The sequence below is a fragment of the Callospermophilus lateralis genome, chromosome 3, assembly GCF_048772815.1.
Source record: "Callospermophilus lateralis isolate mCalLat2 chromosome 3, mCalLat2.hap1, whole genome shotgun sequence".
NCBI lineage: Eukaryota > Metazoa > Chordata > Mammalia > Rodentia > Sciuridae > Callospermophilus > Callospermophilus lateralis.
In genome coordinates, this window is record NC_135307.1 from 182746069 (window position 1) to 182763892 (window position 17824).

General features: G+C 43.6%; 1 protein-coding gene across 2 annotated transcripts in view; it reads right to left on the bottom strand.

The window, feature by feature from the left end:
- The window catches only part of Ptprt (protein tyrosine phosphatase receptor type T), a 1035616-nt gene that overhangs the window by 383314 nt on the left and 634478 nt on the right, over positions 1-17824 (bottom strand). For both annotated transcript variants that reach the window (XM_076849097.1, XM_076849096.1), the window contains exon 8: positions 208-504. In XM_076849097.1, coding sequence (XP_076705212.1) covers positions 208-504 — 297 coding nt within the window. The remainder of the gene's footprint in view (positions 1-207; positions 505-17824) is intronic.

The window sequence follows — 17824 nt, forward strand, 5'->3', positions numbered from 1 at the left end:
CTGCCGTCGTGCATGAGAACAGCAACCCGAGTTGTGCAGTGCACGACCTGCATGGTCTTTCATGGAAGATCTTGGGGAACAGATCAAAGATGCAGGAAAAAATGAAAACCTCATCACTGACTGGGTGGCAGTCAGTGAGTGGGTCCGACCCACACACGCCCCCCCACCCCCACCCCCGTTCCCAGGAGGCTGGCCTCGCCTGCTCACCGTCCTCCTCGGTCTGCACCACCAGCTCCTCGCTCTCCATCCGGCCCTCTGGGTTGGACAGCAGGAGCCGCAGCCGGATGGTCATGAAGGGACGCAGGCCCCGCAGGGTGTAGTGGGAGGAGGTCTGGATGACCTCCTCGGCTTCGTACTGCTGCTGGTTGAACACGTACTGGTACTGCACCGTGAGGTTGTAGCTGTGGCAGCGGGTCACTGCGTAGCCAAAGGGCTCCCACTGCAGGGTCAGCTGCCGGGCCCGGATGTCCACGATCTCCACGTTCTGCGGGCCATGCACAGGATCTGCAAGACATCGGAAAGGCACAGGGTCTCTGGAGGCTGTCAGGAAGACAAGTGGCTGTTCTGCTACAGCCGCTGAGAATTCCCTTCCCGACGTATCGTAACCGCTCAATCACTGCCTTCGTGGTTTTTTCCCACATGCAGCATAATTTACATCACATTTTTCCTTAAATCAATTTCCTTTTTCTTATTTAAATGCACGTAAGAGAAAACATAAATATATAAAGTGAAGGCTTGCCATATATCACATGCCGTAAGTAAATAGTTAACTACGGAATTGTTTAATTCTTAAGGGTCCATCAGGGGAGCCACTGAAATGCATCTTGGGTGCTACCAACAGCACACACAGTGCTTCTGGGATATGCTGATCTAGGTGGCCTCTAGGGTTCTCCCTTGCATCCTCCTATTTCATTCAGCCACATCCTCTTCTTCTGGTGGTCTCTTCCCCTTTTCTGTTAATAGCATCCAGATCCACAAGCTGAAAAGCGAGTCACATCTTTAACATGCAGTATCAGTCCATCCACACGGTCACTAGACCCCATGGACTCCACCTTTGAAGCTCCCTTTACTCACCGTCCTCCCTTCATAACACAAAGCATCATTTCCCAGCACCCTACAACAACTCTGATCCTTCTCACCCCAACGGTATCTTCCATCCTTTCCTCCTCTCCGATCTTGGTCCCAGACCCCCATAGAGAACATTGGCTGTGTTTTATTTTATCGTGAATAATCTAATCTATTATGTATGCCTTATAGAAGTTAAATAGACGTTTTTGTACAAAACAGATAATAACAAACAAGATTAAAAAGAAATTCCACATTTCCAGATCATTCTATGTTAGAGTTCAGGCATTTGGGATAGTGGAGACACAGTTTCTAGGGTGCCAGGCACCTCCCCAAGTGTCAAGGTCTCTCAGCTGGGAATAGCGAAGCACAGACTAGACGTTAAACCAGCATTTCTCCCCACGTTACCTACAGGACTTTGCCAAGTTTTGTCACCTCTTTTGGGTCCACTTCTGATTTCACTATTAAAATAGTGATGATCATAGCAGCCAACCGCATGGCAGGGGAAGGAGGAGTCAAATGAGATGTTTGTGAAGCAGTTAGAGTTGCACCTGGAACTTAATAAGTCCTCCATATATGATGGCTGGGGTCTGTTGTTTGCTTGATGGTTTGTTTTCCAGTAATCAGAGTAGTAATAAAAATAATCGCAGTGCTTCACATGCATATGCATCCACCTGGCGTGTCTAATGAATGGCAGTTCTGGGTGGGACCATTATGCAGAATGATAGACTAGGATGACACTACTTCTGCAGTCCCCTCAGAGCATTTGGCAATGGCTGTCCTGATACCCATGAAGCAATAAGAAGGTGTGGGGTTGAAGGTTCTTGGGGCCAACTAAGTCCCTCATCTCTCCCAACAGGGAACATGCAGCTTGTGTCAGAGCCTTACCACAGAACACACTTCACAGAAATGTCAGAGAGCCTGGCAAGCCAGCCCCGAGTGGCCATGTGGCTGCTGGTAGGAGGCTCCTAGGGAGGATGGCCAGCCCTGGCCCCGGATCAACTGAAGAATCCATGGTCACTCCTATAGCCCGGTTGCTCATGCTCACGTGTCCTTTGTGGAAAGGAGAGTCAGCATCCCTGAAGCCAATGGGTGACCTTGAGAATGGGACATTGGATGAGCTGAGAGCCCACTGTGCTGAACCCATGTGGAATAAGAGGTGAAAAGTACTGTCCCCGTTGTTGAGGGCCACAACCAGGCCTGGCAGCTGTGGCCTGGTTGAACGCCTCACAGTGGCCCAGGCTGCAGTGAGTAAGACGAATGAGCTTACATACAGCAAAGGCCACTTGCCAGAGAAATCTGGAACATCCCTCCATCCTTGCCCAAATAGAGCCTTTGCGCTCACTCAGGTGCCAGAAAGTTCCAGGCTGCCCACTCCTGCTGGGGACCTTAACACTCCTCATTGGGAGCACCTTCTAGACCACTGCTAAGCCAAGATAGCCACCCTCACAGAGCCCTTTCCTCCCCTGTTAGGGATGGAAAACAGGGACATTCACTGAAGCTCAAAGCTACCCTCACAATTTGTTAAGTATCTTGAAAGTACCATATCCCATATTAAGAGTGATTTTTGAGCTCTCCAGTGCAGCCTCGAAACACAAACTAAACAATAAGAACAAACACCACGGATGGAGCAGCAGCCCCAGGTGCCAGATTCTATGTCTCGGATCATCACAGGACTTTGTTAGGAACTACCAACCCATTTGACAGATGAGTAAATTGAGGACCAGAGAGGATCAGGAACGTGCACACACTAGAAAGGCTAGCAAGTGGCAAAGTGGGGTTTTGAACTTGTGTCTGTCTCACCTTGTGCCTGGTACACAAAGCAAAAAGGGCCTTGGTGAGTATCGGATGAACACCCGCGTGCTGAGTCTTGCCAACGTCATAAGGAGTCATGAGGAAGGCTTCCCAGGCCTTAGAGGAAAGCCAAGTTTTGTAAGATGAAACGATCGTCCTAAAGCCACATAGCGAGTGCCGTGGCTGAGAGCTGGAGTTGGAAAATGTAAAGCCTCTGTTTTCTCTGAACAGTGACCACACTGGAGACTGAGACGGGCAGGGACAGAAATGTGAGGCATGTCGCCATCAGGAGTCTGGGGAGACCTGGGAGAATGCTGTGGGAAAGCCAAAAGGCAGAAATTGCTGGACCCTCAGGAGCCTGGGGCCTGCTGGAGGGGACGAGGCTATAATTCAAACACATCTAGTGCTAAGCTGACCGCTGGCCTGTCTTCCGCCCTGGTGTCCAATCTCCCCACAGTTTGCTTGTGCAGTGACCACAAAAAACACCTTTTTGCTCCTCTTAGAGGTAAAAGCATTCCAGGGCCACCTTTTCAAATACAGTAAGAGGGTTTTAAGCCTGCCACACAGTGAAGAGACTCCCTCCAGAGCGGGAAGGAGGGGGCACAGGAAAATCCTCTTGCCCTCTCAGCAACAGGCATGATGGACTGTCAGAGCAGGGCTCGAAGCCAGACTCTGGCACTTAGCAGCTGAGTGACCTTGGGCAAGGGCACTTCATCTCTGAGCCTCCATCTCCTCATCTATAAAGTGGAAATTATTACACTAATCTCAGAGGGCTGTTAATGAGCATAAAATGAACTGTAAAGAGAGACAAAATTGCCTTTCTCTAACAGAGGAAATTCCTCTAAGACAGAATTGCCTTTCTTGGGGAAATGCTTTGGGAAGTTTGTTGGAGACAGATGCTGTATACCCAGGGCCTCTGTCTCGTGCAGGCTGAGCCTCCAGGGATGGAAGAGCATGCATTCTTTGGGGGCTTTGATGGAGCAGGAGAGGTACAGGGGTGACAAATGACAGAGGGGAGCATTAAGTGACCATTCCCCACATGTGACTGCTAGACTTTCAAGAAGGTCCTCAAGATCCTGGGAAGATGTCTGCTGGGACTGGATCTCCTGTAGATTCCAGAAAGGACTGAGATCTGTACCCCATTGGGCCACATAAGATGCCACATGAGAGCACAGGGAGAGATCTTTGAGAATGATTTTAGGGGTTCTCCAGGATATGGAAATTAAGAGGCTCAAGGAAATCTCAGTTCAAATGCAAAAGGCAAGAAGGACTCTGGTAGAACTGTAGCTAAGAGATATGTAATGGAAGTATGTAAATTAGAAAATTCCTATTCAAGGAAAAGGAAAAGTAAGGCCTATTTGTTAGGCAGCAGTGCTGGGCTAGGCACTGACTCTTACTTGCTTGTGAGAAACAACTCTCTGGCATAGAAAACTGAGACTGAGTGAAGGGACATAATTTACCCAGGTCCACACAGACGTGTCCCCATTCTGTGGGCTCATAGGATACTATGCAGCATTGTCTGTCCCACTTGGCATTTGTCACAATGCCCAGGAATTGTTTGTTAATGCATCTGTCTGCTGTCCCAGTCTCCCAGGGACCGATTCTGTTTACCCAGCAACTCCAGCGCAGAGCACAGGGTCAGCGGAGGGGCACTTCCTGCAAGAAGAATGGACACCTGAGCTTGAACCCCCTGATTCCACAGTCCTTATCCTATCCCCTCTGGCACATCAGCGGGATCTTAAAGGCGAGCATTTCTCTTCTTCTTTTTTTTTTTTTTTTTCCATTTAAGCAAGAGGATGCCCTAAGATCCAGTACCATGGAAACTAGATTTCAGGACGCGTGATGGAAGCTTTCATGCTTTCAGTCTGACCCCACTAAACCTCGGCCACCAAGCCCAGCTTCTGCTCCAGTAATTGCCGCCGGTGGAGAGAGCTTCAGGTTTACATTCAGGTTGGTGCAAACAAGTTGGAAATTGCTGAGAAAGCCATGTGTGTGCAGCGGAGATTGGTTTGTTGAATTTACATCCCCTGTGTAAATATGTCCAAGCCTACTGCCTATGGTTTCTGCCTCCAGATAAGGCCCTGCCCACATGACCTTCTTGAGTAACTGCCTACAGGCCAAGAAGACAGCAAACAGCATGAAGAGAGGTAGATTTTCTGGAAAGCTGGAAATCAGCCTCCCATAGAAAATCAAAGAGGCTCGGCCTCTGGGTGTACTTTCTATGTCTCTGAACTGGCCACTGGACCGGTCTTGAGCCCGGTACTGGCTCTCATCACACTGTGTCCTCCTCCTTCTCCTGTGCCCACCTGCCCCTGATTCTCCCTTCTGACCAGGGACCAGATCTCTGAACCCTATAATTTCATGACCCACTGGCCCCAAACTCACTCCCAGGTCTTCTCAGTTTCACGTAAGATCAACCTTTTGAGGCTGATGGGAAAGTCCATGGGACTTTGACATGAGGACTGAGGTCTCCATCCATATGTGCAAGGCCCTCTGCTAGGAGGGATAGGGTCGGGAGCAAGGAAAAGGGAAAGAGATGCCGACATCCACTCATGCTTATTCCAGACTCATTTGTGATCTTGCATGTTAGGTTGGGACAGGTGCATGCACATGTGTGTGCCCGTGTGTGTGTGTGTGTGTGTGTGTGTGTGTGTCTGCCCACTAGTACTTGCAGAAGTTGCTGCTGCCTCTGGAAAGCAGGTTGGCTCTCCTCGCCTCTGATCACTTCTCCCCTTTCCACATTAGCTTTTACTAAAGTTCTATCTTCATTCTGATGTGCCATTTCAACCTATTCCTGAGCCCAACATATAACTTCTGCCTTCCCACCCCTCCACCTTCCACTGTTCCCTCCTCAAATCCTACACCTCTGAAGCAAAGAGTAGCATCTGGGATCCTACACACCTTCCAGCCTTTGCCCACACTCTTCTCCCAGCATGAGATGCCACTGACAAAGACAAACCCCTAGGTGACATGCTCATGGCCAACTCCAATGCCAGCCTCTATTCGTAACTTTCTCCAACAGCCTCCTGGTTCATATTGAATGCCTCAGGCTCTCTGATTGAACACAATGACTTACTCCTCCATCCCTCTTATCAAATCACAGGAGAACTGTTTAAAGCTTTTGGTCATGTTCGCCTCCCCTGCCAATCTGTGAGCATCAAGATCCCTTCATTTCTATAACTGGGACATACAGCTGATGATAGATAGATAGACACACAGACAGATGATAAATACATGATGGGCAAGTAGATGAGAGGTAGGTAGGTATGTAGGTAGATAGATGAGAAAATCTAGAAAGTGCATAAGGACTGAACACACAACAAAATTAAGGCCTGGACATACAATAAGAAACAAGCAATAAGTAAAAGGGTGAAAATAAGATTTCTTTTTCACTCCAATTGTTAAGGGTAATCATGTGGTGAAGTTGGAATTGGTTCCTTTTTTTTTTTTAAACATGGTCTCGGCCTCTATCCCTGCTGTCAAAGGCAATAGCTTCAGAATCTCCTAATGACCTTAATCAAGGAAGAACATCTTATTAAAAAAGGAGCAGCAAAGTAGATTTCCAATTCATGAATTTGCTATGTATTCATCTTTGGGTGCGGAGTTGGCTGGGACGTATGTACTGTTCAAAGTTATACTTAAATTGAGATAATTTTAGGGTATGGGGCTGAAAATGTGGAGGTGGATAGCTTGTATGTAAAATTAATTTTTTATCCATTTAGAGATGCAATTTGAGTTCCTTTCAAATTAAATTGCAATGGAGTCCTAGGCAGCTGGAAACATTATTGCCAACATAATTTGATACTGCAAGAGCAGTAATACGTTGACAGATAGTTCGATGTGACCATTAATTTGCAATTTCTGCATGGAAATGATACACGAAGGGAGAAAAAAGGTAAAAGGAACAAAATTAAAATCCATCTTTGTTCCGGCACCATCCATACTCACTCTTTTTGCTTACTTTCCATCACCTCCTCTAATTTATTGCAGGTGTTCGACGGATTGGAATTTGTTGAACATTACCAGTGACGTTTTATGAAGGTAGGTATCTTGACAACCAGAAGCCTCAGAAGCTGCAGTCTGTTACCGCATAACATGTTACCTGGTAAGAAGGTGATCAGGTTGCTATCTTGTGGAAATGCCATAGAGAAGATAATTTATTCATTCGTTCATTGGCTTACTCATTAATTAAAAAGTGCCTATGGAATATGGGGGCACTGTGACCTGATGAAAACACCAGTGGCTCTCTTATCACTTGGACTTAGTACAAGCCACTGACCCTATCCATGTCGATTTCTCATGTGTGAAAAGTGGATGATGTTTTCTGCCTTTTAGGGCCTCAAGAAGGTTCAAGGAGACCATGAGCTCCAAACTCCTGGACTGTACTTGATACAGCTGCATTCTCCCAAACCCAGAATGAGATGGGACAGCCATTGAGACAGGAGGGATGTAGGTTACTACTGGACCCCTGACCTTGTACCCCGAATGCAGGTGACTGGTGGGCTCATGTTTTTAATCAACTATCATTTAGGTTTAGCAAGCTTCCATGAATGCCTCTTTCGGTATGGCTGTATCAATTCCTTCCTCTCTACAAATATATCCTGGATGTCTTAGATGGGGGCAGGCATGAGGGACAAAGATGAACGAGACAGATACTTTCTTGTTTTCATGAAACTCATTGTAGGGGAGGCAGGCACAGGCATTTGAAGATAATGATGAAGTCCGACGAGTCTTGCAGGGGACATGCTGGCTTCCGGGTACCACATAGCTTAACGCTGGGAACTCATCTGAGCCAATTTGAACATGACTCTTGCACAACCCTGACATTCTTTTTCATAGAAACCAAAGCCACCAAAGAAATCTGAGGTGAGTGAAGGTTAATGATTCCTCCATAACGGCATTATTAGGTTATAATAAAAAGCAAGTCTCAGGCCAAATTCTACTACACAGATGCGCATTTATTATACAAATGTTTATTAGCAAGCAAGCCCCAAACAGGTCAATCTATTCCACAAAGCTCAGTGAAGGCCCAGAAATCTGTTCTTTTAGGTGATCTGGTTACTAATGTGCATGACAGGCTCATTTGAAGCAAATGTGACAGTATTCTAAGGCAGGAGTTGGCAATTTTTTTCTTTTTGGAAAGAGCCAGAAAGTAAATATTTTAGGGTCTGCAGGCTGGGTGATCTCTGCTGCAGCTGTTCATCTCTGCTGTCCTGGTACCAGGGCTGACACTGACAACACACACACATGGATGGGTGTGGCTGTGTTTCAAAGCAAATCTGTTTATCAGTCATGCGTCCAAGGCCATGGGCTACAGTTTGCCTACTCCCCTTACAGTGTCAGAATAAGTTACCCCAGTTGTCCCTCCAGGCAACCAGGAACCCTCTTAAGCTAGTGGCTGCCAGGATTTAGGAATCAAGGCCTGGACACCATCCCTCAGGTCGAAGTTTAGAGAGCTTCCTGGGCCTCTTCTTCATTATGTAAAGTCTCCAGAGTCTTTAAGAATGTTTGGGGCCTGGGGGTGTAACTCATTGATGAAGTGCTTTTGTAGCATGTATGGGGAAAAAATTGTCTAACACCCACATTTTGAATACCTTCAATCTCACCATTTATAACATTCATCACGCTAGTCAGTAGGCCCCTGATTTCAACCACAGGAATCAACTTCTGATACCGAGCTTACCAGTTCCCCAAATGAAGGTTGTCGATGGAGATGTGGTATCAGAAGCAGAGGAGGTATTTTGAAGTTGTCACCCAGGAATGGGCTTCTGGGGGCTGCAGCACCAGTGCGCCTTCCTAAGGGGCAAATGCTTGAGCAGGCAGTTCTTGGCACCAGATCATTGCTTGATCTAAGACTCCCCCACAATACTCCAGCAGGTATAAGCTTCACTAGTTGAGAGTGAATTGTCAACAATGGTGTGTGCAGTCTAGAGGCCAAGAAGGAAGGGGTCTTGGGATGATAAAGGGACAGGTGTACAGGGGTGGGATCACAGAGGACGAATGTAGTGGGACACTTAAGCCCCAGAGACAGGAGGTGGAAAGTCCAAGAAATAATAAAAGCAGACAAGCACATGGTCCTTGAGATTCTGATGTGTGGGGCAATAGGCCAGGGGAGCCGGGATCCCACCTTCACCAGACAGGCACGCCGTACCCAGAGATGTTCTGGGCTAGTCTTCATGTTACACAGAAACTTGATCCCTCTTACCATGTCTAAAAAAAATGACTAGGGCAGTTGAAACTGTAGGATAAGATATCCTTTGCTTAAAGTAAAGCGCTGGACAGTCTCACTCTTTTAATAAATATTTTTAAAGTAAGTTCCTACCATGTGCCAGGCACTACATTAGATGTAAGAATGAATCAAATAGACAAATACCCTCTTCCTTACAGGGCTTATGTTCTATTGAGGACAAAGAGATTAAATGACAGGTTGGAAAAATATGGTAGTGAGTACTTTGGAGTAAAACCAAGCAGGAAAGAAAGATTGGAGAGTTGGGAGAAACTTATGCCTAAAATTTTCCTTCTTTGATTTGAGGTCATATCACTAGCTCCTAGATCTTTCCTCTGCATTTGCATAACAATTCTTATATTTTATCCACAGACTAACTTGAAATAAATATTTAGAGATGATGGGTGGCAAACTACCTCCAACAGACTATAAAACCCTAGTGGCCAACCAACATATGGGGTTACCAAATTGCATGTGTTTTGGAGAAAATAAGATGTTCATAATATAACAGGATAATAATATCGATGTTTTGAAGGAAACCCCAGGGACAAACTGTGTAAGAATTGTGAGGCAGTCAGAGAGATGACTGGAAGAGGTGACCTACAGACAAGTGACCTACAGGTTCCTGTCCCATAAGACCTGCAGTCAGTCACCTTGGGATGCAGATGGAGAACCCAGAATGAGCACAATCAGGTTTAAGGGGCAGCCTGTTGACTGAAGCAGTGACCCTTGAGCTCGGAATGAGCATGAGAGCTACAGCCCAAAGACCTGGGCCACTTATGAAGGCCATTGCCACCGGGCTCCAAATGTCCTTTCTATGCTTTGCTTTATGGTGCTAGGACTGAGGCTGTACAAATCACCCAGCTCTGTGCTAATCTTTGCCAAAACTAGACTCTAGAGGGAGCAGGGCTGGAGGAAGTGGAAGAGGCTGCTCCCTGTTCCTGTGGGTAACACTTCTTCATCCGCAGAGATCATTCTAGCAGAGCAATGGGCCTAGTTTGCAGTTTCTCCAACAGTTAAGGAGCCAGCGTCATTACAGCACCAGCCAAAAAATGCTGCAAAAAAAAAATCCAATCCTTTAAATTTCCACAAGGCCAGCTTCTTCTCTTTGTTCTGTGCAGTCTTCCCAGTAGCTCAGTTCCACGGGTGCCACACTGGCCTAATCCCTTCATGCTTTCTCACCATTTCAGCTTCCCAGAAAATTCTTCATATGTAGTTAGCCAAAGATTCTCAGACTTTCTCGCGGTATCCTTGGTGTTTCAAAAAATTTGTTCACAGAATCCAAGCCAAAGAAACACCTAATTGTTTCATTCATTAAGTGGTTCAAATAACGTAATAAGCATTTGTATCTGAACATCTTGAGAGTAGCTTGAGAAAATAATACACACACCTAACCATGAGAAATTTAATTCTTAAGCACCATTAATTACTAAGGGATGCATATGTCTGTTGAGCACTGCACAACTTTTCAAACTGTGGAGTCAGATTGGACATGGCCAGTTTTGTTCCCCGTTCCACATAGATTTTTGTGCAATATTTGCATTTCATCACAGTAAATGCCAAAAGCCCAGCTTGGCCCAATCTAATGCCAAAACCCTGGACTCTCTCAGATTAGTAGTTTGTGTGTTGACTGACCAATGATGCCATGTTTTCTAGGATAATTTAAAGCATCTCCTGCTGCTCTTATTTAGGACCTAAATTCCTCAGCACACAGTTTGAAAAACATGATGACTAATAAAAATTTTGCACAGGTAATTCTCCCAGTGAAAATAGGTGCCACGATGATCAATTATTTCCTAACTTCACCTTCCCTGATACAGGACCCCTCTGCCTAAACTTTCTGACTCTTCCAGGGGTCTGTTTACCTCTCAGCATCCCATGCAGTGTAGGAGCCCCACACCCACAACTCTGGGGTCCTGGAGGATGCAGTCTGCTTCCCCACTCCACCTCAGACCCTGGTCTCCCCTCTGCACTCCACCAGCTCCTGAGCCCGGAAGTCCAGTGGTAAGCCAGCTCCTAACACATCCGTTGCTCAAGTGCTCAAGGGCTGGGAAGAATTAAATGGACACAGGCACAAGATTACAGCCTGGAAATAAAAGCTTTAGAATGTTTAAAAATTACTTTTGTGGCCGAGGAAACCAGGTTGGAAAGAGAGAAGCAATTTCTAAATTACACGGTTTCAGTTTTCGGTGAAAGAGAAAGAGATTTGAAGTGGGGAAAAGAAGGTAGGCTGGGACATCTCCTGGCTACACTTCAGTTCACCCTTAATTCATGGCAAGTCCCCTTGAAGAAAGAAAAAAAAGGAAGGAAGAGAGAGGGAGGAAGGAAGAAAGAAAGGGAGGGAGCGTGGGTAATGGCTGGAGAAAGAAGACCACTTAAATTCATTTCTGATGGTCAGGAGCCACCTAGCACCAGACCCACGTGAGGTATGAAGCATTCCTAACCCTCCTGCCTGTGAACAATACCAGCTCCAGCATTAGAAACATCCCTTGGTGTAGCTTTTGCTACCCCTACTTGAGAAGTCCTGTCGAAAATCAACTTGTTTCTAGAATTTGTAAAAACAAGCAAAAGTAATACCTTCTAATTGGACTCTGAGGGCCCCCCTCCCAGAGCTACTACCTTCCCTCTCAGCTGGAGAGAGTGTCTTTGGATATTCAGATCTGGGGTCTTCCAACGCTCAGGCTGCTGCAGATGAGAACTAGCCCTCCCACCCCGACGCCCCAGCCATTCCTGATCTCCCAAGGAATGGCATTAATCTACAGACACTGTTCAGGACTGCTGGACCTTGACGAGCCCTGCTGTGTCAGCAGCCCCAGAAATGCCTACCACGCTTTTTTTTTATGATGTCCAAAGCTTTATTCTTTGAAATGTACAAGAGTATCATTAAATTGAAGGAACGTTTTCAAATAAAAACCACTGTCAGTTAGAGGAAGCTGGTTCTCTGTCCAGTCTCATTTGGGACATACCTAGGCAATGAGAGAGGAAATGTGATTCATAGCAGAGCTATCTATCCCAGTCACTTTATGCCTAATGCTAAGGAGGGAAGCCCAGTAGAAGAGGGAGCATGGTGGAACCGTAGCTAGGAGACACATCTGCTCTCCTGTTGCCCCCTCCGCTGATTTATGAAATGCCTCCTGGCCTGGTTGAGCACCTCTCAGTGAATATGATAGGCCTAAATGTCCACACTGTGTTTCCTTGTTGGCTCTCTAATAGGGGCTGGCCCTTGGCTATGACACAGTGACACAGTCTTAGCACAAGCAATCTTTCATATCAGAATCATAAAAATGATCTTGACCCTTGCCCTTGACTTTCACCTTGGACTCAGCCTTATCCTCTGCAAAATTCAAGCTTTTCTTGTAAGTGACGTTAATGTCAACGGCCTTGTCACTTTCATCTTACCTCCATCTGTGAGTAGTGTCGCTCCGAGGCCCAGTATTTTCACACCTTCTCCCTCCTGCCCATCAACACTTATTTATGAACTGTGTAATCCTGAATGAGCGGCCTCTCCTCTCATCCACCTCCTATGATTCTTGTGAGGTCTGAATGAGATCATATGTGCTCATATGTGAGTGAGATATTGCCACCCTGATGCTGTGTGACAAATCATCTCCAAAGCCACTGGCTTACAACAACAGGCCTTTATTCTTAAGCTCCTATGAGTGCTTGTATGATCTCAGCTGGTCTCAGCCAGGTGTGGCCCCAGGCTGTGCCATGGTCTGTTGCTATGTGTTTATTGGAGAGCCTGGGCTCATTGAAGGTCATGTTCTTTCTATGACAAATGCACCAGCCAAGCCAACCTGTGTAAGAGCTCTTGAAGCCTCCCTCATGTCATGTTTCTACTATATTAGTCACAGGTAAGCCCACATCAGTGAATATTGGCTGATAACTCAAACCATCCGGATCAATATGTTTATGTGTTTGTTTGAAGGACCAGCCAGCACTTCTCTTCACAATATAGGGAATAAAGTCTGCTTTTAAGTAAGGTGCCTGGAAAATTAGAAGATTCTGCTGAAACCACAGGTGCAGGCAGCTTCCTGCCCTAGGTCCATTTGGACTATTATGCAAAGCATCCCTGGGAGAGAAGTCTAATACATAGGCCTGGTCAGGTGAGTCTTCACTTCGTGACCTCCCAGAGGCCTGCTCAAAGCACATCCCTCCACAGACTTGTATATCTTCTGCCCTGAAATTAAAACCCCTGTAGTGAGCAAAAGAGTGGCCCCTTCCTAATATGCCCTTTTTCTAAAATCTGGAACCTACAAATAGGTTATCTTACTTGGAAAAATAAATACTGTGAATGGGAATCAATTCAAGATCTGGAAATGGGAATCACTCTGGATGATCCTGGTACCTAGGTGCACCCACAGGGATCCTTTGAAAGAAGGTCATAAAGGAGAGGTATCCCACCCTGGTGGCATAGGAACTGGAGGAAGAAGCCCCAAGCCAAGGAATGCAGGCAGCCTCCAGGAGCTGGAAATGGCAGGAAACTGATTCTGCCTAAAGACTCTAGAAGGAACGAAGCCCTGCAGACCTATTTTAGACTTCTGAGCCTCAGAACAATAAATGTATGTTGTTTTAAGCCACTAAATTTGTGGTGATCGGTTAAAGTAGCAATGAGAAACTAAGACAATTCCCAAATATTGTTTGGTCATTTCTATATTTATCTCTACTCTTCCTACTCTTTCCCTCATTGTCTTCCCTGCACAGAAACATCATTTTCCACGTTATTTTGCTTGAATGATACTTATTACATGAACGTAGTTGGTTAGTATGTATGTATGCATTATTACATGCACATAGTTGGTTAATATGTATGCATTTTTAGTTATGTAAACCTAGAATGTATAATTGAAATGTGTTACCTTTTTCACTCAGCACTTGGCTTTTGACATATTTCCATTCTCCTCTGTGCCCTTCCTACATTATTTCCATCCATGGCTTGTGAGTTTAGGTCTATATCCTCCATAATCGGTCAATCTGCATCCCACTGATGGACACACAGTTTGCTTCCCATTCATAACTAGTGGAAATCACACTGCATGCTGGAGTAGACCTCATCAGGATGTCCCCCCTTTCTAGATTTGTGTGAATTTCTTTGCAGTATATGTTCCTAGGGCAGAAGTATTGACTTATGGGTGAACTTAATTTGATAGACTACTGTCAGATGGCTTCTAGAACAGTTACACCAAACTCATGACTGTGTGTAAAGGTTATAGTGGAACAACATTTATGCCAACTCTATGCATTATCTAATTTTTCTAATTTTTTTTTACTAATCTGATGGGTGCTAAGTATTTTTCCCCAGTATAATCTTATTTACATTTCTCTAATGCAAATGAGTTTGATAATTTCTTCATATATTCATTAGCCTTTTGGGTTTTCCTCTCTGCAGATTCTCTGTTCATATCCTTTGCTCAATTATTTACTCATTTGTATAAATTCTTTGCATATTGCAGTTTTTTTGTTTGTTTGTTCTGTTCATGATTTCAGATTTAAAAAAAAAATCCTTTAGTCTTGTTATAATGAAGTCAACCACACTTTTAACTTATGGTTTGTTATATTTTTTAAAAGATATTTTAAATTATAGACATAGCATATGTTCTAAATATTCCACTTGTCCTTTGTTCCAGGCATATGATCAGCTTGCACTTTCCAATTCATTCAGAAGTTAGGTGTGGCCATGGGACTTTCTTTGCCCAATGATACATGAGAAGAGATAACTGTCATTTTGTTAGTTTAAAAACTGTAATGTGACTGGTTCATTTCACTTTCCCTGCTGCAGAGGTTGTGGAAGTTCTTGTTATAATGAAGCCTGCTTCAGCCTGGTTCCCTCAGAGTACCCAGGAAGATAGCCACCCTGCTGACCCCTATGTAGTCACACAGTAGGAAACAGAGAGGAAACTTCCATCATGAGTAAGCCACTCAGATTTGGGGCTTGTCGTCACTGGAGCATATCTAGCCTATCCTGACTATATCCAGACTTGTTTCTTGATTTCTTTTCTTCCATTCCCCATTCCTCTATCACAAACAGAATAGTTGCACCATGTTTCTAAGACCCATCCAGCAGATACACAGGGAATCTATTGCTGTGACCTCCAGGTGGCATTTAGGGATGAACTACTGCCATTATAGCCCTCTCTCAATCCCAATGAAAGATGCAGACTTTTGTTTAAGAAGTCCCTCCAACCAGAGGCTACAGTCATTCTTTAATATTATTCTTTTCAAACTCTACAGATCAATCTTTCATACTGACATCTTGGGTCTTCTGAAGTCCACCACCTTGGGATGAGATATTAAATTGGAATCCAGTTTTTAATTTTCTTCTGCACAATGAAAAAGTTTTCCTAAGAACCACTCACTGACTATTCTGTCAACTGATTTGTGGAACCACCTTTGTCACACATGAAGTTTCAATATGCAGAAAATGATGCCCGAGTTCCACATCCTGTTCTATTAGTCTGTCTGCCTACTATAGCATGAGTACTGCATTTTTTTATAATTATGGCTTTAGAGTATATATCATACAGTGATGTCTGGTAGGTCCAGTCTTCTATTTTTATTTTAATGCCCTTCAACATTTATTATTAACTTTGGAGTTTTTTAAAATTTTTTATTTCTTTAGTTTTAAGTCCCTTAAAAATGTCACAGATATTTCGATTAGCATTTCATTAAATTTACAGATAAATTTTAGAGAGATTTGTGTTTGGAAATAGTATCATTTTATCCCTAAGTATGGACTTTCTTTACTTATTCAGATGTTAAATCCTTCATTAGCTTTCAAGCTTTCTCCATTGAGGTTTTGCACATTCTTGGGCTTGTTAAATATTAAGTATTTGATAATTTGTATTATAATTGTTTTGAATTCAATTTTCTAGTTTATTTTTGCTAGTAGAGAAGCATCGTATTGATTTTTGTAAGTTAATCTTATACCTGGCAACCTTGAACTTTTGTTTTTTTTATTACAATTTTTATTGTCATTGATTTTTCTAAGATACTTATCATCTCTACAATGAGTTTTCATTCTTTCTTTCCAATTCTTACCTGTCTTCTTCCTTTTCCTTTCCTTAAAGTGTGGGCTGGAAATTCCAGCATCATGTTAAATAGTAGCTGTTGAAATTCTCATTCTGGACTTCTTTCTGCTCTGAATAGGAATGCAATCTAAATTTTCTATAATAAACATGTGCTTTGGTGCAAGGTTTTGGTTTAAAAACCCTGGCAAATTAAAAAAAAAAAAAGTCCCCTTCTTCTATTTTCTAAGGTTTTTTAAAGAAAAAACTCATAAATTGGTGAAACTTTTACCCACTGCATGTCTCATAGAAATAGTCATATGATTTTTATCATTTGAATATTAAAGCAGTGAATTATACTAATAGCGAAACCAACTACTCCTGGGATAAGCCTCATGTGTATGCGATGATTATTTTTGTAAAGCAGCATTAGATTAATAAACTAATATTTAATTTAGAATGCATTTTCTGTATATTCACATATGAAATGGGCCTATATTGTCTTTTCATGTATTCTTACCTGATTTTGGAATCAAGGTTCTAGTAACCTCACGAAAGGAACCAGGTAAACTTTTTGCTTCTTTATTATCTAGGGAAAAAATGCATAAGTTAAAAAATTAAATCTACTCTAGAAGTTTGGTAGAACTCAGCTTCTAATCACGGGAGCCGGTGTTTCTGAGGACTTGACTACCATTTCAATCCCTTTAATCCCACAGTTCCATTTAGGTGTTCTCTTGATCTTCATGGCAACTTTGTCATCCTGAGTTTTTCTATAATCGCATCCATTCAATCAAAAATATCCATTTTAATAGCTACAGTTCATTATATTCTTGTTTTAAAAAAACAGTTATGTTTACTGGATTTTTCTTTCATCAAGTTGCTTTTTTTTCCTTGGTATTCTTTTCAAAGAACCAGGTTTCACTTTTTAACTCTTCTCCATACAGTTCACATTGATCTTCAAAAATTTCCTTGTTGTTTGCTTGGACTTTTTCTGATACTTTTGAAATATTAGCCTAGCTGAAATTTTTTAGCATTTAAAATAATTATGGATCCATAAGAAGATGTGCAAAGCCATGGACAGGAAGGTCCCATACTCTCTCCATCTGGCCTCGCCCGGTAATAACATCTCATGTAAAGGGGTCAAATGTTATCAATAGGAAATTGACCCCGTCAATCTCCACAGAGTTCATTCAGCTTTCATCATTTATATAGAGACGTAGGTATTTGTACACATGTGTGCATGCTTCCTGCTGTGTAATTTTATTGTGTGTAACATCATGTAACTATCTCTATAAAAAGACTCAGACGGGCACCCTCAGAAGACTCCCTGATCACCATAGTTTGCATGTTTGTGTTCTCTCTAAAATTCATGCTGAAGCTTCATCCTTAATGCGCAAGTATTCAGAGGTGCAGTCTTGAGGCAGAGACTCATGCATCGCATTAGAGCTCTTTAAGGGCTTGAGGGACACGTTCACCCTATGTGTGGACGCAGCATCTGCTCCCTCTGGAGGATGGAGCAACACGGTGCCATCTCAAACGCAAAGAGTCAGTCCGTATCAGAAACAGAATCTGCCAGCATTTATCAACTTCCAAAACTGTGAGAAAAATATTTCTTTTAAAATAACTCTTTTTAGTGCCTATTAATTCTGTAGTATGGTGTCTTGCATTGTTTCATATGCATCCATGCATATAACATATTTTTATCATTTCCACCACCCTTTATCCATCCTTATTT